This window comes from Hypoxylon trugodes (genome assembly GCF_022578975.1).
Source record: "Hypoxylon trugodes strain CBS 135444 unplaced genomic scaffold F4822scaffold_9, whole genome shotgun sequence".
Classification (NCBI taxonomy): Eukaryota; Fungi; Ascomycota; class Sordariomycetes; order Xylariales; family Hypoxylaceae; genus Hypoxylon; species Hypoxylon trugodes.
The window spans coordinates 2,086,550-2,102,801 of record NW_026250024.1 but is presented as its reverse complement, the minus strand read 5'-3'; the positions used below and the strand labels follow the sequence as shown (position 1 = coordinate 2,102,801).

The 16,252-nt window shown below is 47.0% G+C and overlaps 5 protein-coding genes across 5 annotated transcripts; 1 reads left to right on the top strand and 4 right to left on the bottom strand.

Moving 5' to 3' along the window:
- Window positions 1–2,156: 2,156 nt before the first annotated feature.
- On the bottom strand, window positions 2,157–4,641 carry F4822DRAFT_417078 (uncharacterized protein). Its single transcript, XM_051459407.1, has one exon. The coding sequence runs from the start codon at window positions 4,448–4,450 to the stop codon at window positions 2,393–2,395; it is 2,058 nt and encodes a 685-aa protein (XP_051310804.1). The 5' UTR covers window positions 4,451–4,641; the 3' UTR covers window positions 2,157–2,392.
- A 117-nt stretch (window positions 4,642–4,758) lies between these two features.
- F4822DRAFT_380961 (uroporphyrinogen decarboxylase) lies at window positions 4,759–6,550 on the top strand. Its single transcript, XM_051456405.1, has 2 exons — window positions 4,759–5,019; window positions 5,080–6,550. The coding sequence occupies exons 1-2, from the start codon at window positions 4,962–4,964 to the stop codon at window positions 6,078–6,080; spliced, it is 1,059 nt and encodes a 352-aa protein (XP_051310803.1). The 5' UTR covers window positions 4,759–4,961; the 3' UTR covers window positions 6,081–6,550.
- On the bottom strand, window positions 6,114–7,402 carry F4822DRAFT_380958 (uncharacterized protein). Its single transcript, XM_051456404.1, has 3 exons — window positions 6,625–7,402; window positions 6,262–6,543; window positions 6,114–6,186 (listed from the first exon to the last, which is right to left on the bottom strand). Exons 1-3 carry the CDS (start codon window positions 7,278–7,280, stop codon window positions 6,147–6,149), a joined length of 978 nt encoding a protein of 325 aa, XP_051310802.1. The 5' UTR covers window positions 7,281–7,402; the 3' UTR covers window positions 6,114–6,146.
- A 517-nt stretch (window positions 7,403–7,919) lies between these two features.
- Window positions 7,920–9,127, bottom strand: F4822DRAFT_380946 (uncharacterized protein). The gene is made up of 2 exons (XM_051456403.1): window positions 8,390–9,127; window positions 7,920–8,268 (listed from the first exon to the last, which is right to left on the bottom strand). Exons 1-2 carry the CDS (start codon window positions 8,587–8,589, stop codon window positions 8,043–8,045), a joined length of 426 nt encoding a protein of 141 aa, XP_051310801.1. The 5' UTR covers window positions 8,590–9,127; the 3' UTR covers window positions 7,920–8,042.
- A 1,613-nt stretch (window positions 9,128–10,740) lies between these two features.
- F4822DRAFT_380867 (uncharacterized protein) lies at window positions 10,741–12,935 on the bottom strand. Its single transcript, XM_051456402.1, has 6 exons — window positions 12,122–12,935; window positions 11,995–12,049; window positions 11,863–11,942; window positions 11,544–11,806; window positions 11,174–11,480; window positions 10,741–11,124 (listed from the first exon to the last, which is right to left on the bottom strand). Exons 1-6 carry the CDS (start codon window positions 12,472–12,474, stop codon window positions 10,848–10,850), a joined length of 1,335 nt encoding a protein of 444 aa, XP_051310800.1. The 5' UTR covers window positions 12,475–12,935; the 3' UTR covers window positions 10,741–10,847.
- Window positions 12,936–16,252: the final 3,317 nt, after the last annotated feature.

Here is a 16,252-nt window from a genome sequence, read left to right as displayed (position 1 = left end):
GGTGCCTCGTACTTGGGAATTAGCATCCGCATTTCACATTGGCAAAGAAGGGAGAAGACTCAGGGGGGGTTAAAGCATGTTGGAAGTAGATATGCAAGCCTCAAAAACTTATCGCGGTCCTTGTTCCCCCATCAGGATAATATCTCCGTGCGAACATATCTCACCTATTAATCATGCGATTGCGCCGGCGAATAGGCTTTGCTTGCCAGCCGGACCGCGATTGGGCTTCCGGGTCTAAGCCGGCCACGTGTTCGGGTTGTTCCATGGCGAGGGGACGATGTGCTAAGCTGTTGGGAGAGCTGCCGGAGATCTCGGAGGATATAAAGAAATAGGCAAGCCCTAGTGCTGGTGATGCGCTGACGCCGCCCTGTGGATCGTCGCGTCGATCTCATAGGCCCATCTAGTCCCCCAGATTTCATGTCAGATCTCACCCAAACAATCGGGGATATTGGTATTGGTTAGTTGGGTATCGGGACCAATTTATTTGCTTCTTCGGATCAAAGAGGTATTCGTGGGTGGTTTTTTTTCCTCTTCCGACAATACGCGATACAAGAGAACGGGAAGGATACGGACGTAAAATAGCAGTGGTTCATTAGGTGTGTGGCGAGCGTCGCTCTATTATATGTGAATTAGATCTTAGATTAGGACCCCGATGAGGATCGCCGGCATCTGAGCATTAACAGTACATACATGTATGGCTATGTATGGTTATGTATAGCTATGGTACGCCTAGAAGGATTCAGGGCGCGTTGAGGGGGTGGTAATAAATGGTACCGGTCTCTTGGTGCCGTAGGCTCCCTTGCATGCAATCAGCGCCCATAAATGGATGCGACAGTGTTGTATGTCCTCCGTCGCCGCACTTGCTGCTCCTGCATGGCGGACTACCCACGAATAGTCGCAAAGGAACAAGCGAGACGCAGAAAGCGAGGGGAGTATGTAAGCAGGAAGAGGAAGAGAGAGACAAGGCTGCCTATAGTATCCACATATATGATCCAGCAGAGAGACAGACAAAAGATTGGTATTGGTATGTACTGGAGAGAGGTGGAGGAAGAGGGAAGAGAAATGAAAAAAAATGATTACCTAGGTAGGTACCAGAGTGACTTGGAGGCAGGCAACACGCTTAAGGTAGTGGGGTTACTTCAATGTTCTTTCTTTTCCTTTTCCCTTGTGCCTTCTCGCATATACATAGCGTCTATGTAAGTATTGTGCGACTTCCACATTTCTCTTCCAATTAAGCCACTGAGACACCAACTCTAGGTAGATTGGGGGAAGTTGCCTTACGAAATGTACCTACCTCTAGGCTAGATGAACGAATATCTTTAGCAGCTACACCCTAACTTAAGTAATATCAGGTACCGACCCGCCTGCTGCCTTCCATTCTATTTAAACTAGACCACTTAGTTAGACCTGCCTTAGTTTCAAGGTTAGTGGGCCGATGTGATAATCTTTCTCACTCGCTCTTCTCTTACTTCTGCCCATCCCACCCAGCTACCCGGATAGTGTATCCGATTGAACGGGGAAAGGGGTCTCAGGGAATAACCTTATGTACGAAATCCAAGCTAAGCCGTTTGTGGCCGCCAATGATGATCTCAACCAACATTTGAACCTTTCATAATGTTCTACTCCTTTTCCGTTTCCGTATATTGGCCATAACCCTGGAGGAAGAAAAGAAGAAAAAAAATCGATATGATTGGCCTCACTCGGGCGTGCCGAACTGTCCTCTAAAAGTATCGCACAAGCGAAAGCATTCCCAAAGTAGAGCCGAATCGAGCCACCTCTACATAAGTCGGCACGCTTCCCCTTATAGCCCCCCCCCCTTCCTATTGAGTCCTTTTACCGCATCGAGATGCTGTTGTAAACCCGCACCAAACCTTCGAGGAAACACCGGGGGGAGGCTGACGCTTAGTCAGTCACGTCGTAGACATACTGTGATCCCTTCTTTCTCTCGCTGTCTTTACTAACTGTCGTGTAACCAATGGTAATGTAATAATAAGCTCAACTCTTTCTAACGAAAACTCGAGGGCCCGACATAGACGCCAATCACCGCCCCCCTCTTTCGGTATCATTCACTGGTCCAATCGGCCAGGATCAGGCGACTCGACAATACATTACGTAGTCGAGTTCATATACCTCAATTTGTGATACCATCAAGACATTGTTCACATTAGTACCTTAGGTAAAGTACTGTTCGTATTTTATGTATATATACTTGGGGGTATATATCTACTATGTATATCCATACACCGGCGTGCGCGAATACGCCACACGCAACGGAATCCAAACACTTAAATGATCAACGTCTACCAAGTCGGCCCTCATCTCACGGGCGAACCTAACAACCGGCCTTGTCTCTGGCCCATCCCAGTTTCGGCCGGCGCCTCATCCGATTATTCTACTCTAATTTCGTGCGACCGCTAAGTTTCCGCCAGCGCCTAAGAGATATTGCTACCCGTACCATCTTCTCTCGACCCATCCGCCTTTGTAACAAAGACAGAAACCATCGCAGTCGGAGAGTCCTGCCGGGCCTGCCTTCGGGTAGATCCCTTGTAATATTGTGAAATAGCGCTTTTAAGGCTGCGCGTGGTACCATGCCGTCATGATTCCTTTGGAGGTGCTTAATGCACTGCGATATTAGTCTAAACGAAATCCTAGGTGAGACACTCGGCGAAACAGCAAACGCCATTGCTGCCTTGGTTGCTTTTGTAATCTCAAGCTTCCTGTGGTTCCGCCCCCCCCGTCTCGGTGAATGTCCTAGTGCTAACGCATCTAAAATTTTGATTGGGTTTATAGATCGACTCCTTGTGAGAGTTCTCAAGATCTCGGTGGAGAATTTAGTATTCCAAAATTCCCAACTATTGCCTTTGGCTTTTTCGTAGAAACCAAATATCTCTATAGCTAGTGCAGGATCGCCCGCACCAACGGCGAGATTTACGAGGGGGGTCGCTGGAGTTCTTGCTAAATTCCGAAATCCTTTGACTAGGAGCATTACGTCTTGCTCTCGTCCAAGCCTCTTAAGAAATTCACAAAGACCCTTCACATAATCGAAATGTCCCATCTGCCATAATGTTATACTGAGGCATTTATAGCAATCTCGATCGTCTTCATTTTGGATGGCTTGGCGTAATATTGTTTTCTCCTCAAAGGACAAACGATGCTTGACCAGAAAAATTTCACAGATTTCATGGTTTGAAATGGGCTCAGTCTCTCTGCCAGCTTCAAGTTGAGAGCAGACACTCGCTAGATAGTTCTCATCTATAATCGGCAATCTAGCCAGGAGTTGCAGCCAGCTAGATCGCATTTGGGGGTAGTTTAACTCCTTCGATCGCCTATGCGCCAAAATATGTTGAGTACATTTTTCAAATATGTGGGAGTGATTGGCCACATTGAGCCTTGCAAGGGGTCTAGCCATTTTATTGACCTGCCGGATCAACGTTGATGAGCGCTTGCATTTGGCCCCCGAGGCCATGAAGGCGTATAAATTCGCCAAAACGCTCGTAGACGTGTCGTCGAAGTAGCTACCTGGTATCCGCGCCATAGCTTCTGTGAAAATTCGCATGCTGTTAATTTGCAATTCGGATATTTTCTGTAGAATGTGGCCCCAAGCAAGGCAGTCCGAAGAGTCACGATCATGAAGCCCATGAGTTGAGCGACCGGACAGACCTGCAATTGTTGCTTCAAGAAGGCATAGCATGAAGTTATCGGCTGCTACCCTGTTTAGAGGTATCCCGTCGTTCGTATGTTGCGTGTCGAGGCCATTTCGGATACCTTCTAGTACGGCGCAGATGGTTTCGCCAGAGAAGAATCCATCGGCTAGATGGATTTCCCATGCGTCGCAAAAATGTGTGAAATTCGATCGCGTCGACGGCGAAGACAATAGGTCCCGTGAAATTCGAATCAACCCGACCTCGATAACTTCCACATGGGTGCTTTGGGCGTCCCAAAGAATTTTAGGTAGAGAATGCTCGGCAACCTCAGGTATATACGTCGTATTTCCCTCTCCTAAACTTTGTATAGATTCACCCGTATTTAAGCTTGTTACCGCGGCATTTGAGGATTTGAGGGTAGTTCCAGCAAGCCAATCTGTTATATGTTGTATCAAGTTCCGTTCTTGGGAGCTCTTATTTTGCTGGTGCCGAAGTCGTTCGTTCGGTGACGATGGTGGTTTCCATTGCCATTGTGATAGGTCGGGTAGGTTATCGAGTCCCCATAAAGGTGAGGCAGAATGTGATTGTTCAAAGCTCAACTCTCCCATGCGTCTTTTCCCCATACGTCTCCTGCTCTCCATCGGCCCGGGAACAGACGAGCCATATCGGGCAACCGTTCTCGACGTCACGCAGAATCGTTCGAAGGGAATGGCGAGGAGAGCCTCTGGGAGCCAGATGCTATCGTGTTGTGCATTGAGATGACGATGGGCGGCTCGACGACATTGCGAAGTCAAGACGGGAGACATAGGTGGTTTCCCTTTCGATGTAGGGAGGTATGGTAGTGTATAATCGCCGGTTCCGTATACATTTGGCGACAATGTATATGACTTGCGCCTAAGGCGTTTGAACGAATTTGAACGTCAGCCGTAAATTAAGAAGATTGGGTTAAAGAATTGAGGTGCAGCTTCGCAAACCCCGGAAACCAATTGGTTTGATTCTATTGGATCATGCTAACTCAAAACCCCCACATGGTGTATTCCGCGACCCCGACGAGATACCTTATGTAAGTTATATTACAGGGGACCCTCCCACCAAGCTTTAGCGATCGCGGGGTCATCAAGGCGAGACTTTGGCTGCTTCATCTGCACTTGCAAACACCTACCATCTACACACTCGGGTCTAATTCGAATCTGTTTACATATGTCTTTCATAATGGCCCACGACTTTGAGCCACTGAAGAATGATTTGATATTGAGGACAGCACGGGGTGTGTATAATATCATAATCATAATCAATCCGGGTGTATACTAACTTGAGATGTCGCATGATGTAGGTGAGGATGTAGAGCGTGCGCCAATATGGATCATGCGTCAAGGTATGCCCAATTGATATGATCTAGACAGAAGAACACCAATAATTGACTGTATTTAATTAGCTGGTCGATATTTACCAGAATATCACGAAGCCAAAGGCAATCGCGACTTTTTCGAATGCTGTCGAAATCCCGAAATCGCCTCGACCCTAACTCTACAACCCATTGAGCGATTCGCCGGTCTATTAGACGCCTCGATCATATTCTCCGACATTCTTGTGATACCCCAGGCTTTAGGAATGACTGTTGAAATGGTAGACAAGAAAGGACCACATTTCCCAGATCCCTTGAAGTCGCCTGACGACGGTCAATACGAGAAGGTTCTCAACAAGAACGTGGATGTCGCGGCCGAACTTGACTACGTTTACAAAGCGATAACATTAACACGAAAGAAACTGAAGGGCCGTGTACCTTTAATTGGCTTCTGTGGAGCTCCTTGGACCCTCTTCTGCTACATGGTTGAAGGTGGTGGAACGAAGCTCTTTATAGAGAGCAAGAAGTGGATATACAGACATCCCGAAGAGTCTGGGGCTCTGCTACAAAAGATTACAGAGGTTTGCGTCGAGTATCTAGCACTTCAGGTCCAGGCAGGGGCTCAGTTGATCCAAGTGTTTGATTCATGGGCGGGGGAGCTCTCACCCTCAACGTTCAAGATATTTAGTGAACCCTACCTAGCTTACATCTCGAAAAACCTACCGAGGAGGCTGAAGGAATTGGGCTTAGAAACAGTACCTATGATTGTATTTCCTAAGGGGGCCAACTACGCGCTAGATTCTGTTTGCAATCTAGGATACGATGTGGTGGGCTTAGATTGGCTTATCGACCCGGCAGAAGCTGTCAAAATTCGGGGGAAGAGGCGAGTTGTATTCCAAGGGAATGCGGACCCCGGTGTGTTATACGGGTCAAAAACAGCCATATCCGAGATGGTGAAAGCAATGGTTGGGGGTTTTGGAGGCGGTAAAAAAGGTTGGATTGCTAACTTGGGACACGGTATTACGCCACTCGTGAAACCGGATGATCTTAAGTTCTATCTTGAAGAAATCCAGCGCTTAACAAGTAGCTAATCAGAGTCCTCGCGATCTACGACGAGATATGCTCGGTGAGCGAACCGAAACTCGCCAAAATTCTACTCATTGGTCTGGGAAGCTCTGATCTAGATCTATTGTACTCCTATAGTTACTATTATTAGCGTGCTAGACAAAAAAGAAAAGTGAACAAGGAAGCGAGATATATGGTTACACTTACCACGATATTGACCAAGCCACTTTTCCACCTAAACTCCTACAAACTCTTTGGCTCTTGGGGTTGTCCGGAGCAACATCCGCCCAACAATGCTGATCGCCATCAAAGTCAATTAGGCGTTCCCGCAGGATCCTGACTGCCACTGCTTTTGCGAAACCCTTCCCACGCCATTCTTCTTCACAGTGCAAACTACTTAGTGAAGAGTCGGGGCCCAGCAAGGCCCAAGCAATAGGCGTACCGTCATCGCGGTAAACGGCCATACTTGGTAAAAGAACAATTGTTCGTCTATGCGGTTGTACAGCCCATTTGTTAGTAAATCCCCTCTCGGTAGCTGGCGAGAAAAATAAGGGAGCAATTTTGACTTACTCCTTCCTATTAATATTTGTCCTCGACAACATGAGCGGAATATCCTCTCTTTGAAACTTATCCCATCGCATATCTGTAGTAAGCGGGCTCTGCACATCCGGCAAGTTATCCAGCCGGAAAAGCCACTTGTCGTAAACAGACACATACGGAAACACGACACCGCGGTTCAACAACGCCAATCGTAGTACTTCACTCAACGTCCCCGCTAATATCGTCGAAGACCGCTCCCCTCCCACCTTCGCGAAATACGCATCACGCTCCTTCTTAACCTGGCGCAGAACCCGACGCGCGCATTCAGCCGCTGCTTCTTCCTTCTGCTCTTCGACTCCCCTCCCATTCTCATTCTTATCACCCTCACTAGCCGCCGAAGCCAGCGCGTCTGGGCGCCGTTCTAGCGACGAATATAACCATATCTGTGTCTCTGGCCCACGCGAAAGATCTAAATACGCAGCCGCAAAAGGCGTGTCTACGGAATCAATATCAGGTGTATTCGTCGCAGACGCAAATATAATGCGAGCATGCTCCGAAATTCCACCGGGGAATTGCGTAAACCGCAAGCGCCTTAGTAAAGGTAAAGCATGAGGAAGGTGATTTGTCGTTAGGAGTTGGATGAGGTTCTCCGGCGGCTGCGTGTATACGGCCACGTCGGTAGACATTTTGTCGTGGAGGAATTTCAATTGGAACAGGTGAGCGTATAATTAGGAACGAAGAAAACAAACAAAGCTAAGGAGGAGTTGCAACTAAAATAATGCATTTCATGGCGGACCGTTAAACTAATCGGCGTACTTGCAAATCTCCCCGGGCACCCCGACACCCCGGCATCGCCGGTTCGTCGTGACTCACGGTTATTCCGCGGTCGGAACCGGATGTGTCTCGGACTCACCATTCTTGGGATACGATATGTTTCGAAGCTACTTCATAGCATCTTTCAGTATCCTCGTAGATCTTAGAAAGAAGGTATACAAGTTTTATTTATACCTACGCTTAAATAAGCTCTTAGCATTACGTTCTATAACATCGTCATGGGGAATTCATTCTTCATCCAGGCGTAGAATTTCGTATGATAGAACCGCCTTATTAAGTCCAAAGTCAGCACACAATGAACAAAGCAAACCACCTTATGCAATAATGGAGCCAACGTTATACACGAAACTTGATTTTTCTCGGGCCTAATTCATGGGATTTGGTATCATAACAGCCCTCGCATTGCTTAAAGAACAACACCCCTAACTTCCGTAATCACCATTTTCCACGTCCATTTTCAACACAAAACCCTCCCCTACCCCCCGAGCAAAAATAAAAAGCGTAGAACCATAACTCCATGCTCGCCAACACCAATACATGCGCCTAATGGTATACCGGAAATCAGCAATGCTTAACCCCTCTTAAGACCTCGAAGCCTTGCTTTTAAGGGCTTTCTAAGCACCTTTAAAAAACTCCTTAGCCTTCGCCGCCAGGCCATTGGTCTGGCTCTTCTTGCTCCCAGGCACAGCGGATCCGTGTTCCTCGGTAGCAGCACCCATAGCCGCAGTCCCGTTAAGGTTCGACTTGGCAATCTCGGCTTCCTCGCTGCTTAGTCGGACGATGTTGGCAGCGCCGCCTCGACCGACATGTGTCGCGCCGTGGCTTGCTCGTCGCTCGATACTAAGCATTGAACATGTTAACATCTTCTAATTCTTAGGATTGTCTGGTTTGCGCCGTATTATTCTCATGTCTACTACCGCTACTAAATAATACAAAGTACGTAAGAGAGAGGTAAACTTACGGCCCAACGTCTTGCCGCGCACGCGTCTCAATAGGATCCTTATTCGGCGCCATGTTACCAGAGCCTCCGCGGCCAGTAGTGACGACCGAGGTCTTTAGAGTCGGGGTCTCGAGGTCGGCGGGCTGGATCTTGGGAGATCTGGCGGAATCGGCGATGTTGCCGGCGCCGCCTCGCCCAGTCGAGGTCATGTGTCCGGTCATTTTCGCGGCCGGGTGATAGAAGTAGGGACTGATGAAGTTGTAAATCGAATTGAGTTGTGAGGGTGAATTGTATTGTAAAGCGGCAGTTAAAGTAGGCTCGTGATAACAAAAGTAAGACAAATTGTAAATATGAAGTCGAGGACAAAGAAGTGCGCCTAGGTTGTTAAATGCGCAACTAGAAACACCTCCCTAGGAATTGCGCGATCTGTGTCGGGCAACAATACGGTCACTCGGTACAATTTTATGTGACTAACTTATATGTACCTTGATGTGTCAATGTGTGAGTGAGTCTGCAATAAGTTGATCCCCAAATTCTCAAATGATATATACAATGGATATCGTCACGGACAGGGCTTGTTTTAGGTACTTTTACGATCATGAGACGAATCAGAAATTTCCCGCCTTAAGCTACTAACCAGGGCACCTTACCAAAAAATTGAAGGCGCGCACCATTGAAACAACAATGTACATTCACTCCTACAAGGCAAGAAAAAAAAAGTTACATCACTCGTGCTCACAAAGAATTGAATCAACTAGAGGAAGGAAAGTTAGTGAGGTTCCACTTACAAGAAACCGGGCTGACCTTTTAGAGCCAACGGATGAGGTAACTAAGACGTAATAAAAACATCGGGTTCCAGCTGGCGCTAGCACGAGCTTTTTTCCTGATGGTGTCATTGTTCCTTCCCGTACCGAGTTTCGTTCTTGGCTTTCTTCAAGTAATAAGAACAATTGGAGTTAGTAAGGCACGAGGATATGTACCTTTCTCTCATTCCTTCCCTCTGGCTATACTTTTCACCTACTTATAGTTATCTTCCATTCCTACTAAGAAGAAACTATACTAAAGCCGGAACTTACCTACACATGGCCAAGATAGCCCAGCAAGCCCAGCCTTATCAGACAGACAGTCCCGAATTTTGACGAAGGCGGCCTAGCTCTAGTGATGTTTCTAGCAGATCGACTAACAAGAGTCTAGGCACCTTACCGGAGATATGGTTCACATTCCCCAGGATCGGGATCTGATACGAGAGATTATGATAAAGAAATCTGATCTGACCCCCATCCGAGCCGCTGGTTGGCCGGTGAGCTTCTCCTTCGCCTTGTCTTTTTTATCAGGACAAAGAAAAGTTGAACAATGTGATGATGCATGACAAGAAACATAGCCTTATCATAAGTGGAATATCGGATACGTCGATGTCAGTACTCTATTTATCTATTATACAGTGCCCAGGTATAAGTGTATATACGAAGAAGAATATCTATGTACCTACATACCGCCTAGGGAGGTACCTTGCAACCACCAGTCTGCCAGTCCGAGCTCGCATCTATATTGTCTGTCGATCAAACTCAAGTTCGCCATCAAAAATATCAGACGATTATTATCTGCACGGTTAATGTTAGTTAATACCACCTACTTACGTGGCCATGTAGATTAATCTATCCTTGATTCCGTGACAGCCAACCGGGGCGCGTCTGTCATCCCAACAATAAGGTAAAGTTACACCGTCTTTCTATACATAGTACTATATCCAAATCATCGGGGCGATCAATTTTCTGAGGCAAGTTTTTTTTCACACGTCGTCCATGTCTGCATGTCCACGCTACTTACTCATGTAGGTACTACACGTGCTACTTATTGCCCCCCCTTATCAGACTCGCCCGAATTATGTAAATGGGTTTCAAATGCCAATAGAGGGGGAAATGTCACTGTGATTGGTTTCGTAGGCCTCCTTTGGTTCGTTGTTTCGTGCCGCTCCGTACGTCTAAGGTGTGCCTACTAATCACAGATAATAAAAATTAGGTATTCATCAGTGGCATGAAAAAAGTTACTGCATGCTCCAGGAAACCAATGACGCGCATATCTTTTTTTTAAAATTCATCGCTTCCATACATCTCTGACCTTGTGCTTATAGCGGGTATATTGCAGAACCAAACCCTCGGTTTGCAAAACGTAACGTATAAACCTAGTCGACAAATAAATGCTAGGCTGCTCTGGGCAATTTAAAATTCGTCCCATTCGTCGCCTGACCTCGTTTTCTGTCGGCATCAAACCGGGATTTCTCTCTTTATTCCGTGCCAGGAATCTAAACTCCTTTCCCCCGTACGCCTCTTGTCGTAGGACGTATAGGTGCACGTGCTGTCGGGTGTATCATGATGTCGTAGGTCGCCCTACTCCAAGGCCAATCATAGCCGGATCTGATAGATGTCTCGTCCAAGGGAACTGACTTCGTCTATACCCGAATAACGCTTGAAAATGAATCCTAATTGTCGTCTTCATCGTCCGAACCTCGGCCCTTGCCCCCCTTTCCATCCTGTCCATCCTTCCTGATGGGGATTTTAACTCCTTGTACGGCGAAGCATTTGCTGAGGGCGGTGCTTTCGCAAACACCTGGGAATTTCTTCGCCGAATAGACCTGGAACTTTTCACTAAAAACCTGTGCCAAAACCGGTGCTCTGCCTCGGTTTAGAAGTTCAGCATCGCTGCCGCCGTTGGAAGTCGCATCTGGTCTTCGCAGGTTGATGAACGAAAATCGCAATCTGCACATCATGTAAGCGGGTGGCGGGTGGCTTGCGCTAAGTGACGTACCTAAACCAGCCTTCTGTTCGCACACTTAGATCCTGTAAAATAAACCAGATTCCTATCTTGTCTGTAGGATCTGTAAGGCGCGATGCACTAGCCGCAAGGCTACCAATAAGATTCCTCGTATACATGCCATTTGGCGACTGTGGTCCCATCAATCGATGTTGCGTCATCTGGTGTCCCGCAATGTCTTGGGAGAATCGGGGTCCAAACATTGATTGCGAGGGCAACTGAGGGACGCCCGGCACCATGTCGTTTCGGTAGCCACCCCCAGGATAACCATAGGCTTGGGGCTGCGGGGGGTAGCCGTATCCTAGACAAAATGTAAGAAATTGGACGTTCGGGAGCGCACGACAGTAATTAAGAGCATTTTTACCTTGGCCATATGGATCCGGCTGGTAGGGAGGCATCGCATGAGGATAAGCTGCACCTGGCTGCGCATAGTCCCGGTTTGACGGTACGATTGACTGGTACCCATAGCCCCCAGTCTGACTTCCTTCGATCACCTCGCGAAAAGAGGAAGCCTGAGTTGAGGAGATAGACGGCGACTGCTGAGAATGTTTGACAAGATTGACCTCCTTGTCTCCGTTCTCGGACCAGAGATCAACGTGTAACACATAATGCTGGTGTTCGACCTCACTGGGCTAAAATTAGTCGCTGTCTAAAACAAATTACGAGGCTGAGCTTTAACACACTTGCAATCTACCTCTTTGCCTGTGGTCTTGTCCATAACTACTAATCTTATACACGGTGGAGGGGTTATAGGCCGTCGATCCTGACAAGTCTTAGCCTTTCTTCAACAATGGGGAATTTAGAGGTGCATCTACCTTATCACCAAAACCACACATTCTTGCTCTGAGAGGTTGTTGGACAACTTCAAGTCTATGTCACTGGTCAGCCATGGGAAATGACAATTGCGTCCCATAAGAGCAATTGTTTGGGCCGCAGTATTACCTGTATTTTCTAGATGTGTCGGTACCCTCAATTGGCTGGGGAGCTGGTTTATCCTTCTCCTCAGCCCCGGGCTTGGAAGTAAGTGAATTGGAGCCAGGACCTCCCACGCCATTCTCTGTCGTACCTAGCTCAGCAGCCCGATCCCTCGGGCCAGGCATATTAGGAGGGGCCATATTCGTTCGTGGAGGAGGCATGTTCGCGCGGTGGGGGTTTGTGATGGGGTCTTGTTGGTAATTGAAAGGCATGGGAGGAGGTAGCTGGGCGTAACCTGGATGATGCGCAGAGGGACCAGACATCTCAGGCGGGAATGCCTGCGAATGGTGAACGGGCGGAGCTGGGTATCCTGAACTCATGTTGACTATGTTTCTCTAACACTTCCCCTTCAACGATATTACTCAGATTGTCCCTTCGAACTCGATGTAACTCGCGCGGTCGGGCTGACGGCGCGGGTTCTTTGCGCCCAAGAATTTACAAGCTGGGAGTCTAGAAATTACCACGGATGGAGGGTGGTTGTGTGGTCGGTGGGATGATGTCGAAGGTGAAAGGAGGGGAGAGTAAGGGACTTAAAGCGTAGAATATGCCGTGCTCGAAAACGTATAAGGTGGAGCGCCTATCCTCTAATAAGGATGTGAGCACTATATGTATATGGACCTGAGTAGGTAGATGATTGTGAATTGCAAATGTAGGGTGAGCGGTAAGCTGGTACTAAAGTTCATGCGACCAAAGAAAGGGTACCTCGGCGGTGGACCTTGCTAGACGGGTAATCCACAGTTTACCTTTCCAACGGGAACAAGGTATCTGTGTATGTACAAACTGGCGTGGCGTGGGCTTGGGAGAGTGGTGGGCGTGTGCGCGCAGGCGCGGGGAGTCTTGGTAACAGTAGTAGTGGTAGTAGTAGCACGGACGGTACGAGGGGACAGAGGGATCCGGACGGCTAATGGTTTAATGCTGCTTGTATGTATGGATAACGTCTAACGTCTACTAGCGTCTCTCTCTGGCTGTCTCAAAAAAAAAAAAAAGTTTGTTTACTATGCGATAGAATTAAGGTGGGATGATTGATTGATAATTTTTTTTGACTTGTTGGACTATGGAGAAACGTGGTTCGTGGTTGGAGAAAAAAAAGCATGTAAGACAAAGTCCCGCCCAGCAGCTTCAGGTCTCAAGGGACTTTACCTACAAACCGCCTGCTGTGATCAACCTGTAAACTGGGGACTGCTGGGAGAGGCGCAAACTTTATTAAAAGCAGAAGCGCCACCAGCCGATTGGAGGCAAGGGTCAAAAGGTTAGGTACATAAAGTAGACGCTGCAGAGAGACAAGCAGTAGCTTAGTTGAGCTTTTCGAGTGGGGATCGAAAGGGAAGGGGTATTGAAGTGGGGGGCGGGCTTCCGTGGCAGATTAAACATTGTATGTAGAGAGTGGAGGAGTAAAAAGGTGGATAGGTGGATTTACATGGGGACATGGGGGAGGAAGTATGTCTCCAAAGAGTATATGCTAGGAAGGTACGTGCCCTACGTGACACCTGCAACGGGTTAGCCTGGAAATTGTATGTAGGTACATCTTATACATCTTGTACCTATTATACGTAGAGTTGAAGCTAAAGCTACATATCCAATGTACCTAGCATAACGGCTAGCCCTGGTAGAAATGTAAAATGTGCTACTACGAACTACCTACATGTAGACGCTAGCATCCCCGGGAAGAAGGAATGGGTGCATCGGAACATTTACAAGGTTAGGGTAGATAGGTATATGTATGTATTGTTAAGAATAAAGAAGGGGGAAGCTACATAGGTATGTAGCTAACCAAAATAAGCATTATAGGTCCTATTATAATTACACGGGGTATGCCTGTTCGAATTGAGTTGACCATTTAAAGCTCGTGGCATCATGACAGTAGTTGGCCGTCATTATGCGACAAATTGAAAAACATCCAAACCTGCCGAATTAAGAGATTCGATTTTATGAGATATGAGAAAATACCTGTTCTTTAATTCCACAATACTACGTATTTACCTATACTATTATAGATTACGTTATAATGGGGGTATATCATTACATTGCCGATTACAATCGTCGAGGTTGATGTGGCGATGGAGAACGATCGGATGATTGGGTGCCGTATATTCGGAGTCGATGTAGGTTATCCCTTTTTGAAGCACTTCCTTTTTATCTACCTGCTAGATTGGTAGAGGAACAACAGGGAGGTCAGCCTGACATAAACAGAGCCTTGCCATCGCTAGTATAAGACAAGTACAGGGATCGAATGGGTGAGTGTCTGGACATGACTCGTAGCTGAGACGAGTTGCCTAGTTGTGTGGTTATAGACGGCTAACTATACTTGATATGATATGATAAATGCGCTATTGACAAGGCTATTCGGGGATACTATGGCAGTATGCTAGTAGACTTGGCAACTGAGCTGGCCTAGGTCCATCATGGCCTATCATGGCCCATCATGCGAAGAATACTTGGTGTATGATATACCTCTTAACACAGATCTTTAGACAAGATGCTTAAATTAACTACTAACCATTATACTACAGTATAATATATGACTAAGTGAGTGTCCATCTATGCCTTAATTCTCGATACCGCCTGTCGTGAATAGGAATACTCGTACGATAGATGCTGGCCATCTTTGACTAAAAAGAAAACCCAACATGCCCAGACTCCATCATGAACACTTCATACATATGTAGGTACCTGTTAATGTTCTAGAATCTACATATGCAAAGCCTAGGGTTCGCGGAGAAAGTATGTACCCATAATGTAGATGTAGGTATGTATAAGTTGACGATACGTTGCATTCGCGCCTCAAATCTTGGCTCTCTTTTTAAATGACTCTTATTATATTCATTGCTATTTATTTTGGTCATCTATTTCTACCGTAGGATGTGGCCGCTTTATTTCTTCTCTTTTTCTTTCGATGACCGGCCTACCAGATCTATCTATTAGACGGAATGGATGTATGTAGGCGTTACGGAGTCATACTTAATAATAGCAGACAAGACATCTCGCTGTATCCCTTGGTTCGCTTGAAAGCCCCGCATGCATACCACCTACATACCTGAACAGAGAGTACATTGGTATGTACATTGTCATTGTATCTCAGTGCATCGTGCGCCGGACCACTTCCCCCCCTCCCCCTATTTTCTCAGATCGACCGCTGCCACTACCTTGACATCGAAGAATGGCGCATCGCAACATCGATGTCATCGGCTTATTAGCAACATTGCCTCGCGGTCGCCCGAATTCTTGGAAACAAGGTAACTTACATACGTACATATAACCTAACGCGAGATCCTGGCTGCTGGATGCTGGATCGCCTTTTCTTTGGGTGGAATGGGTCGCGGAAGACCGAGCGTCGTTTTCCTTTGGGGCACGGGACTTGCTGGATCGGCTCTTTCGAGTAGCCCACCGTTGCGTCGATGTTACCATGCTATCTCGGGCCTTGTCTACCGAGTGCCACAGTCTGGGGTTTTCTGTCGCCTGTCAGTTTCTTCGCTTCTTCGCAAATCTCCCCGTCGATGAATAAGGTTGTCCGTCACTTCGTTGCCGCAGCCGTTATCACATGCAGGCCTAGGGGTATTTCTTATGTAGGTATGTATCTATGTACTTCTTAATATGTGTATTATTATGCTGTAATCTTGGCTTAAGGCTGTAGTCTAGGTATAAAATAATCAGTGCTTGACCTACATGAACCGAACCTTGGTTGATCAGATATCACTTGTTACAAAAGGACAGAAAGAGAACAAGAACCCTCGTCTACCAAGTCTACCTAGCAAGTCTTGGAAGCCTACTAGAGTACCGAAGTATGTGTTCTCTAACTACTATGCAGCTACCAAGGTAGGTAACAAGAAATACGACGGGATTGATTCATTCGTACCTACATACATCATATACGTTACCTTTACTACCTTCTCACTCGTCTATGTACTTCCCTTACAGCATCGCATTGCATCCCGAACCACCCCCGAACTTCGAGGGGTCACGATCCGTGATTGGCAAACAGGTGGAGATTCAGAGCCCAATGACATCCTTGTCAATGTATTTTTTCTTCAGTCGATTGATCGCTTTTTTTTTTCTTCGAAATACCTTACATAGGTACGTCCAAGCTAGACTTTCTATTTT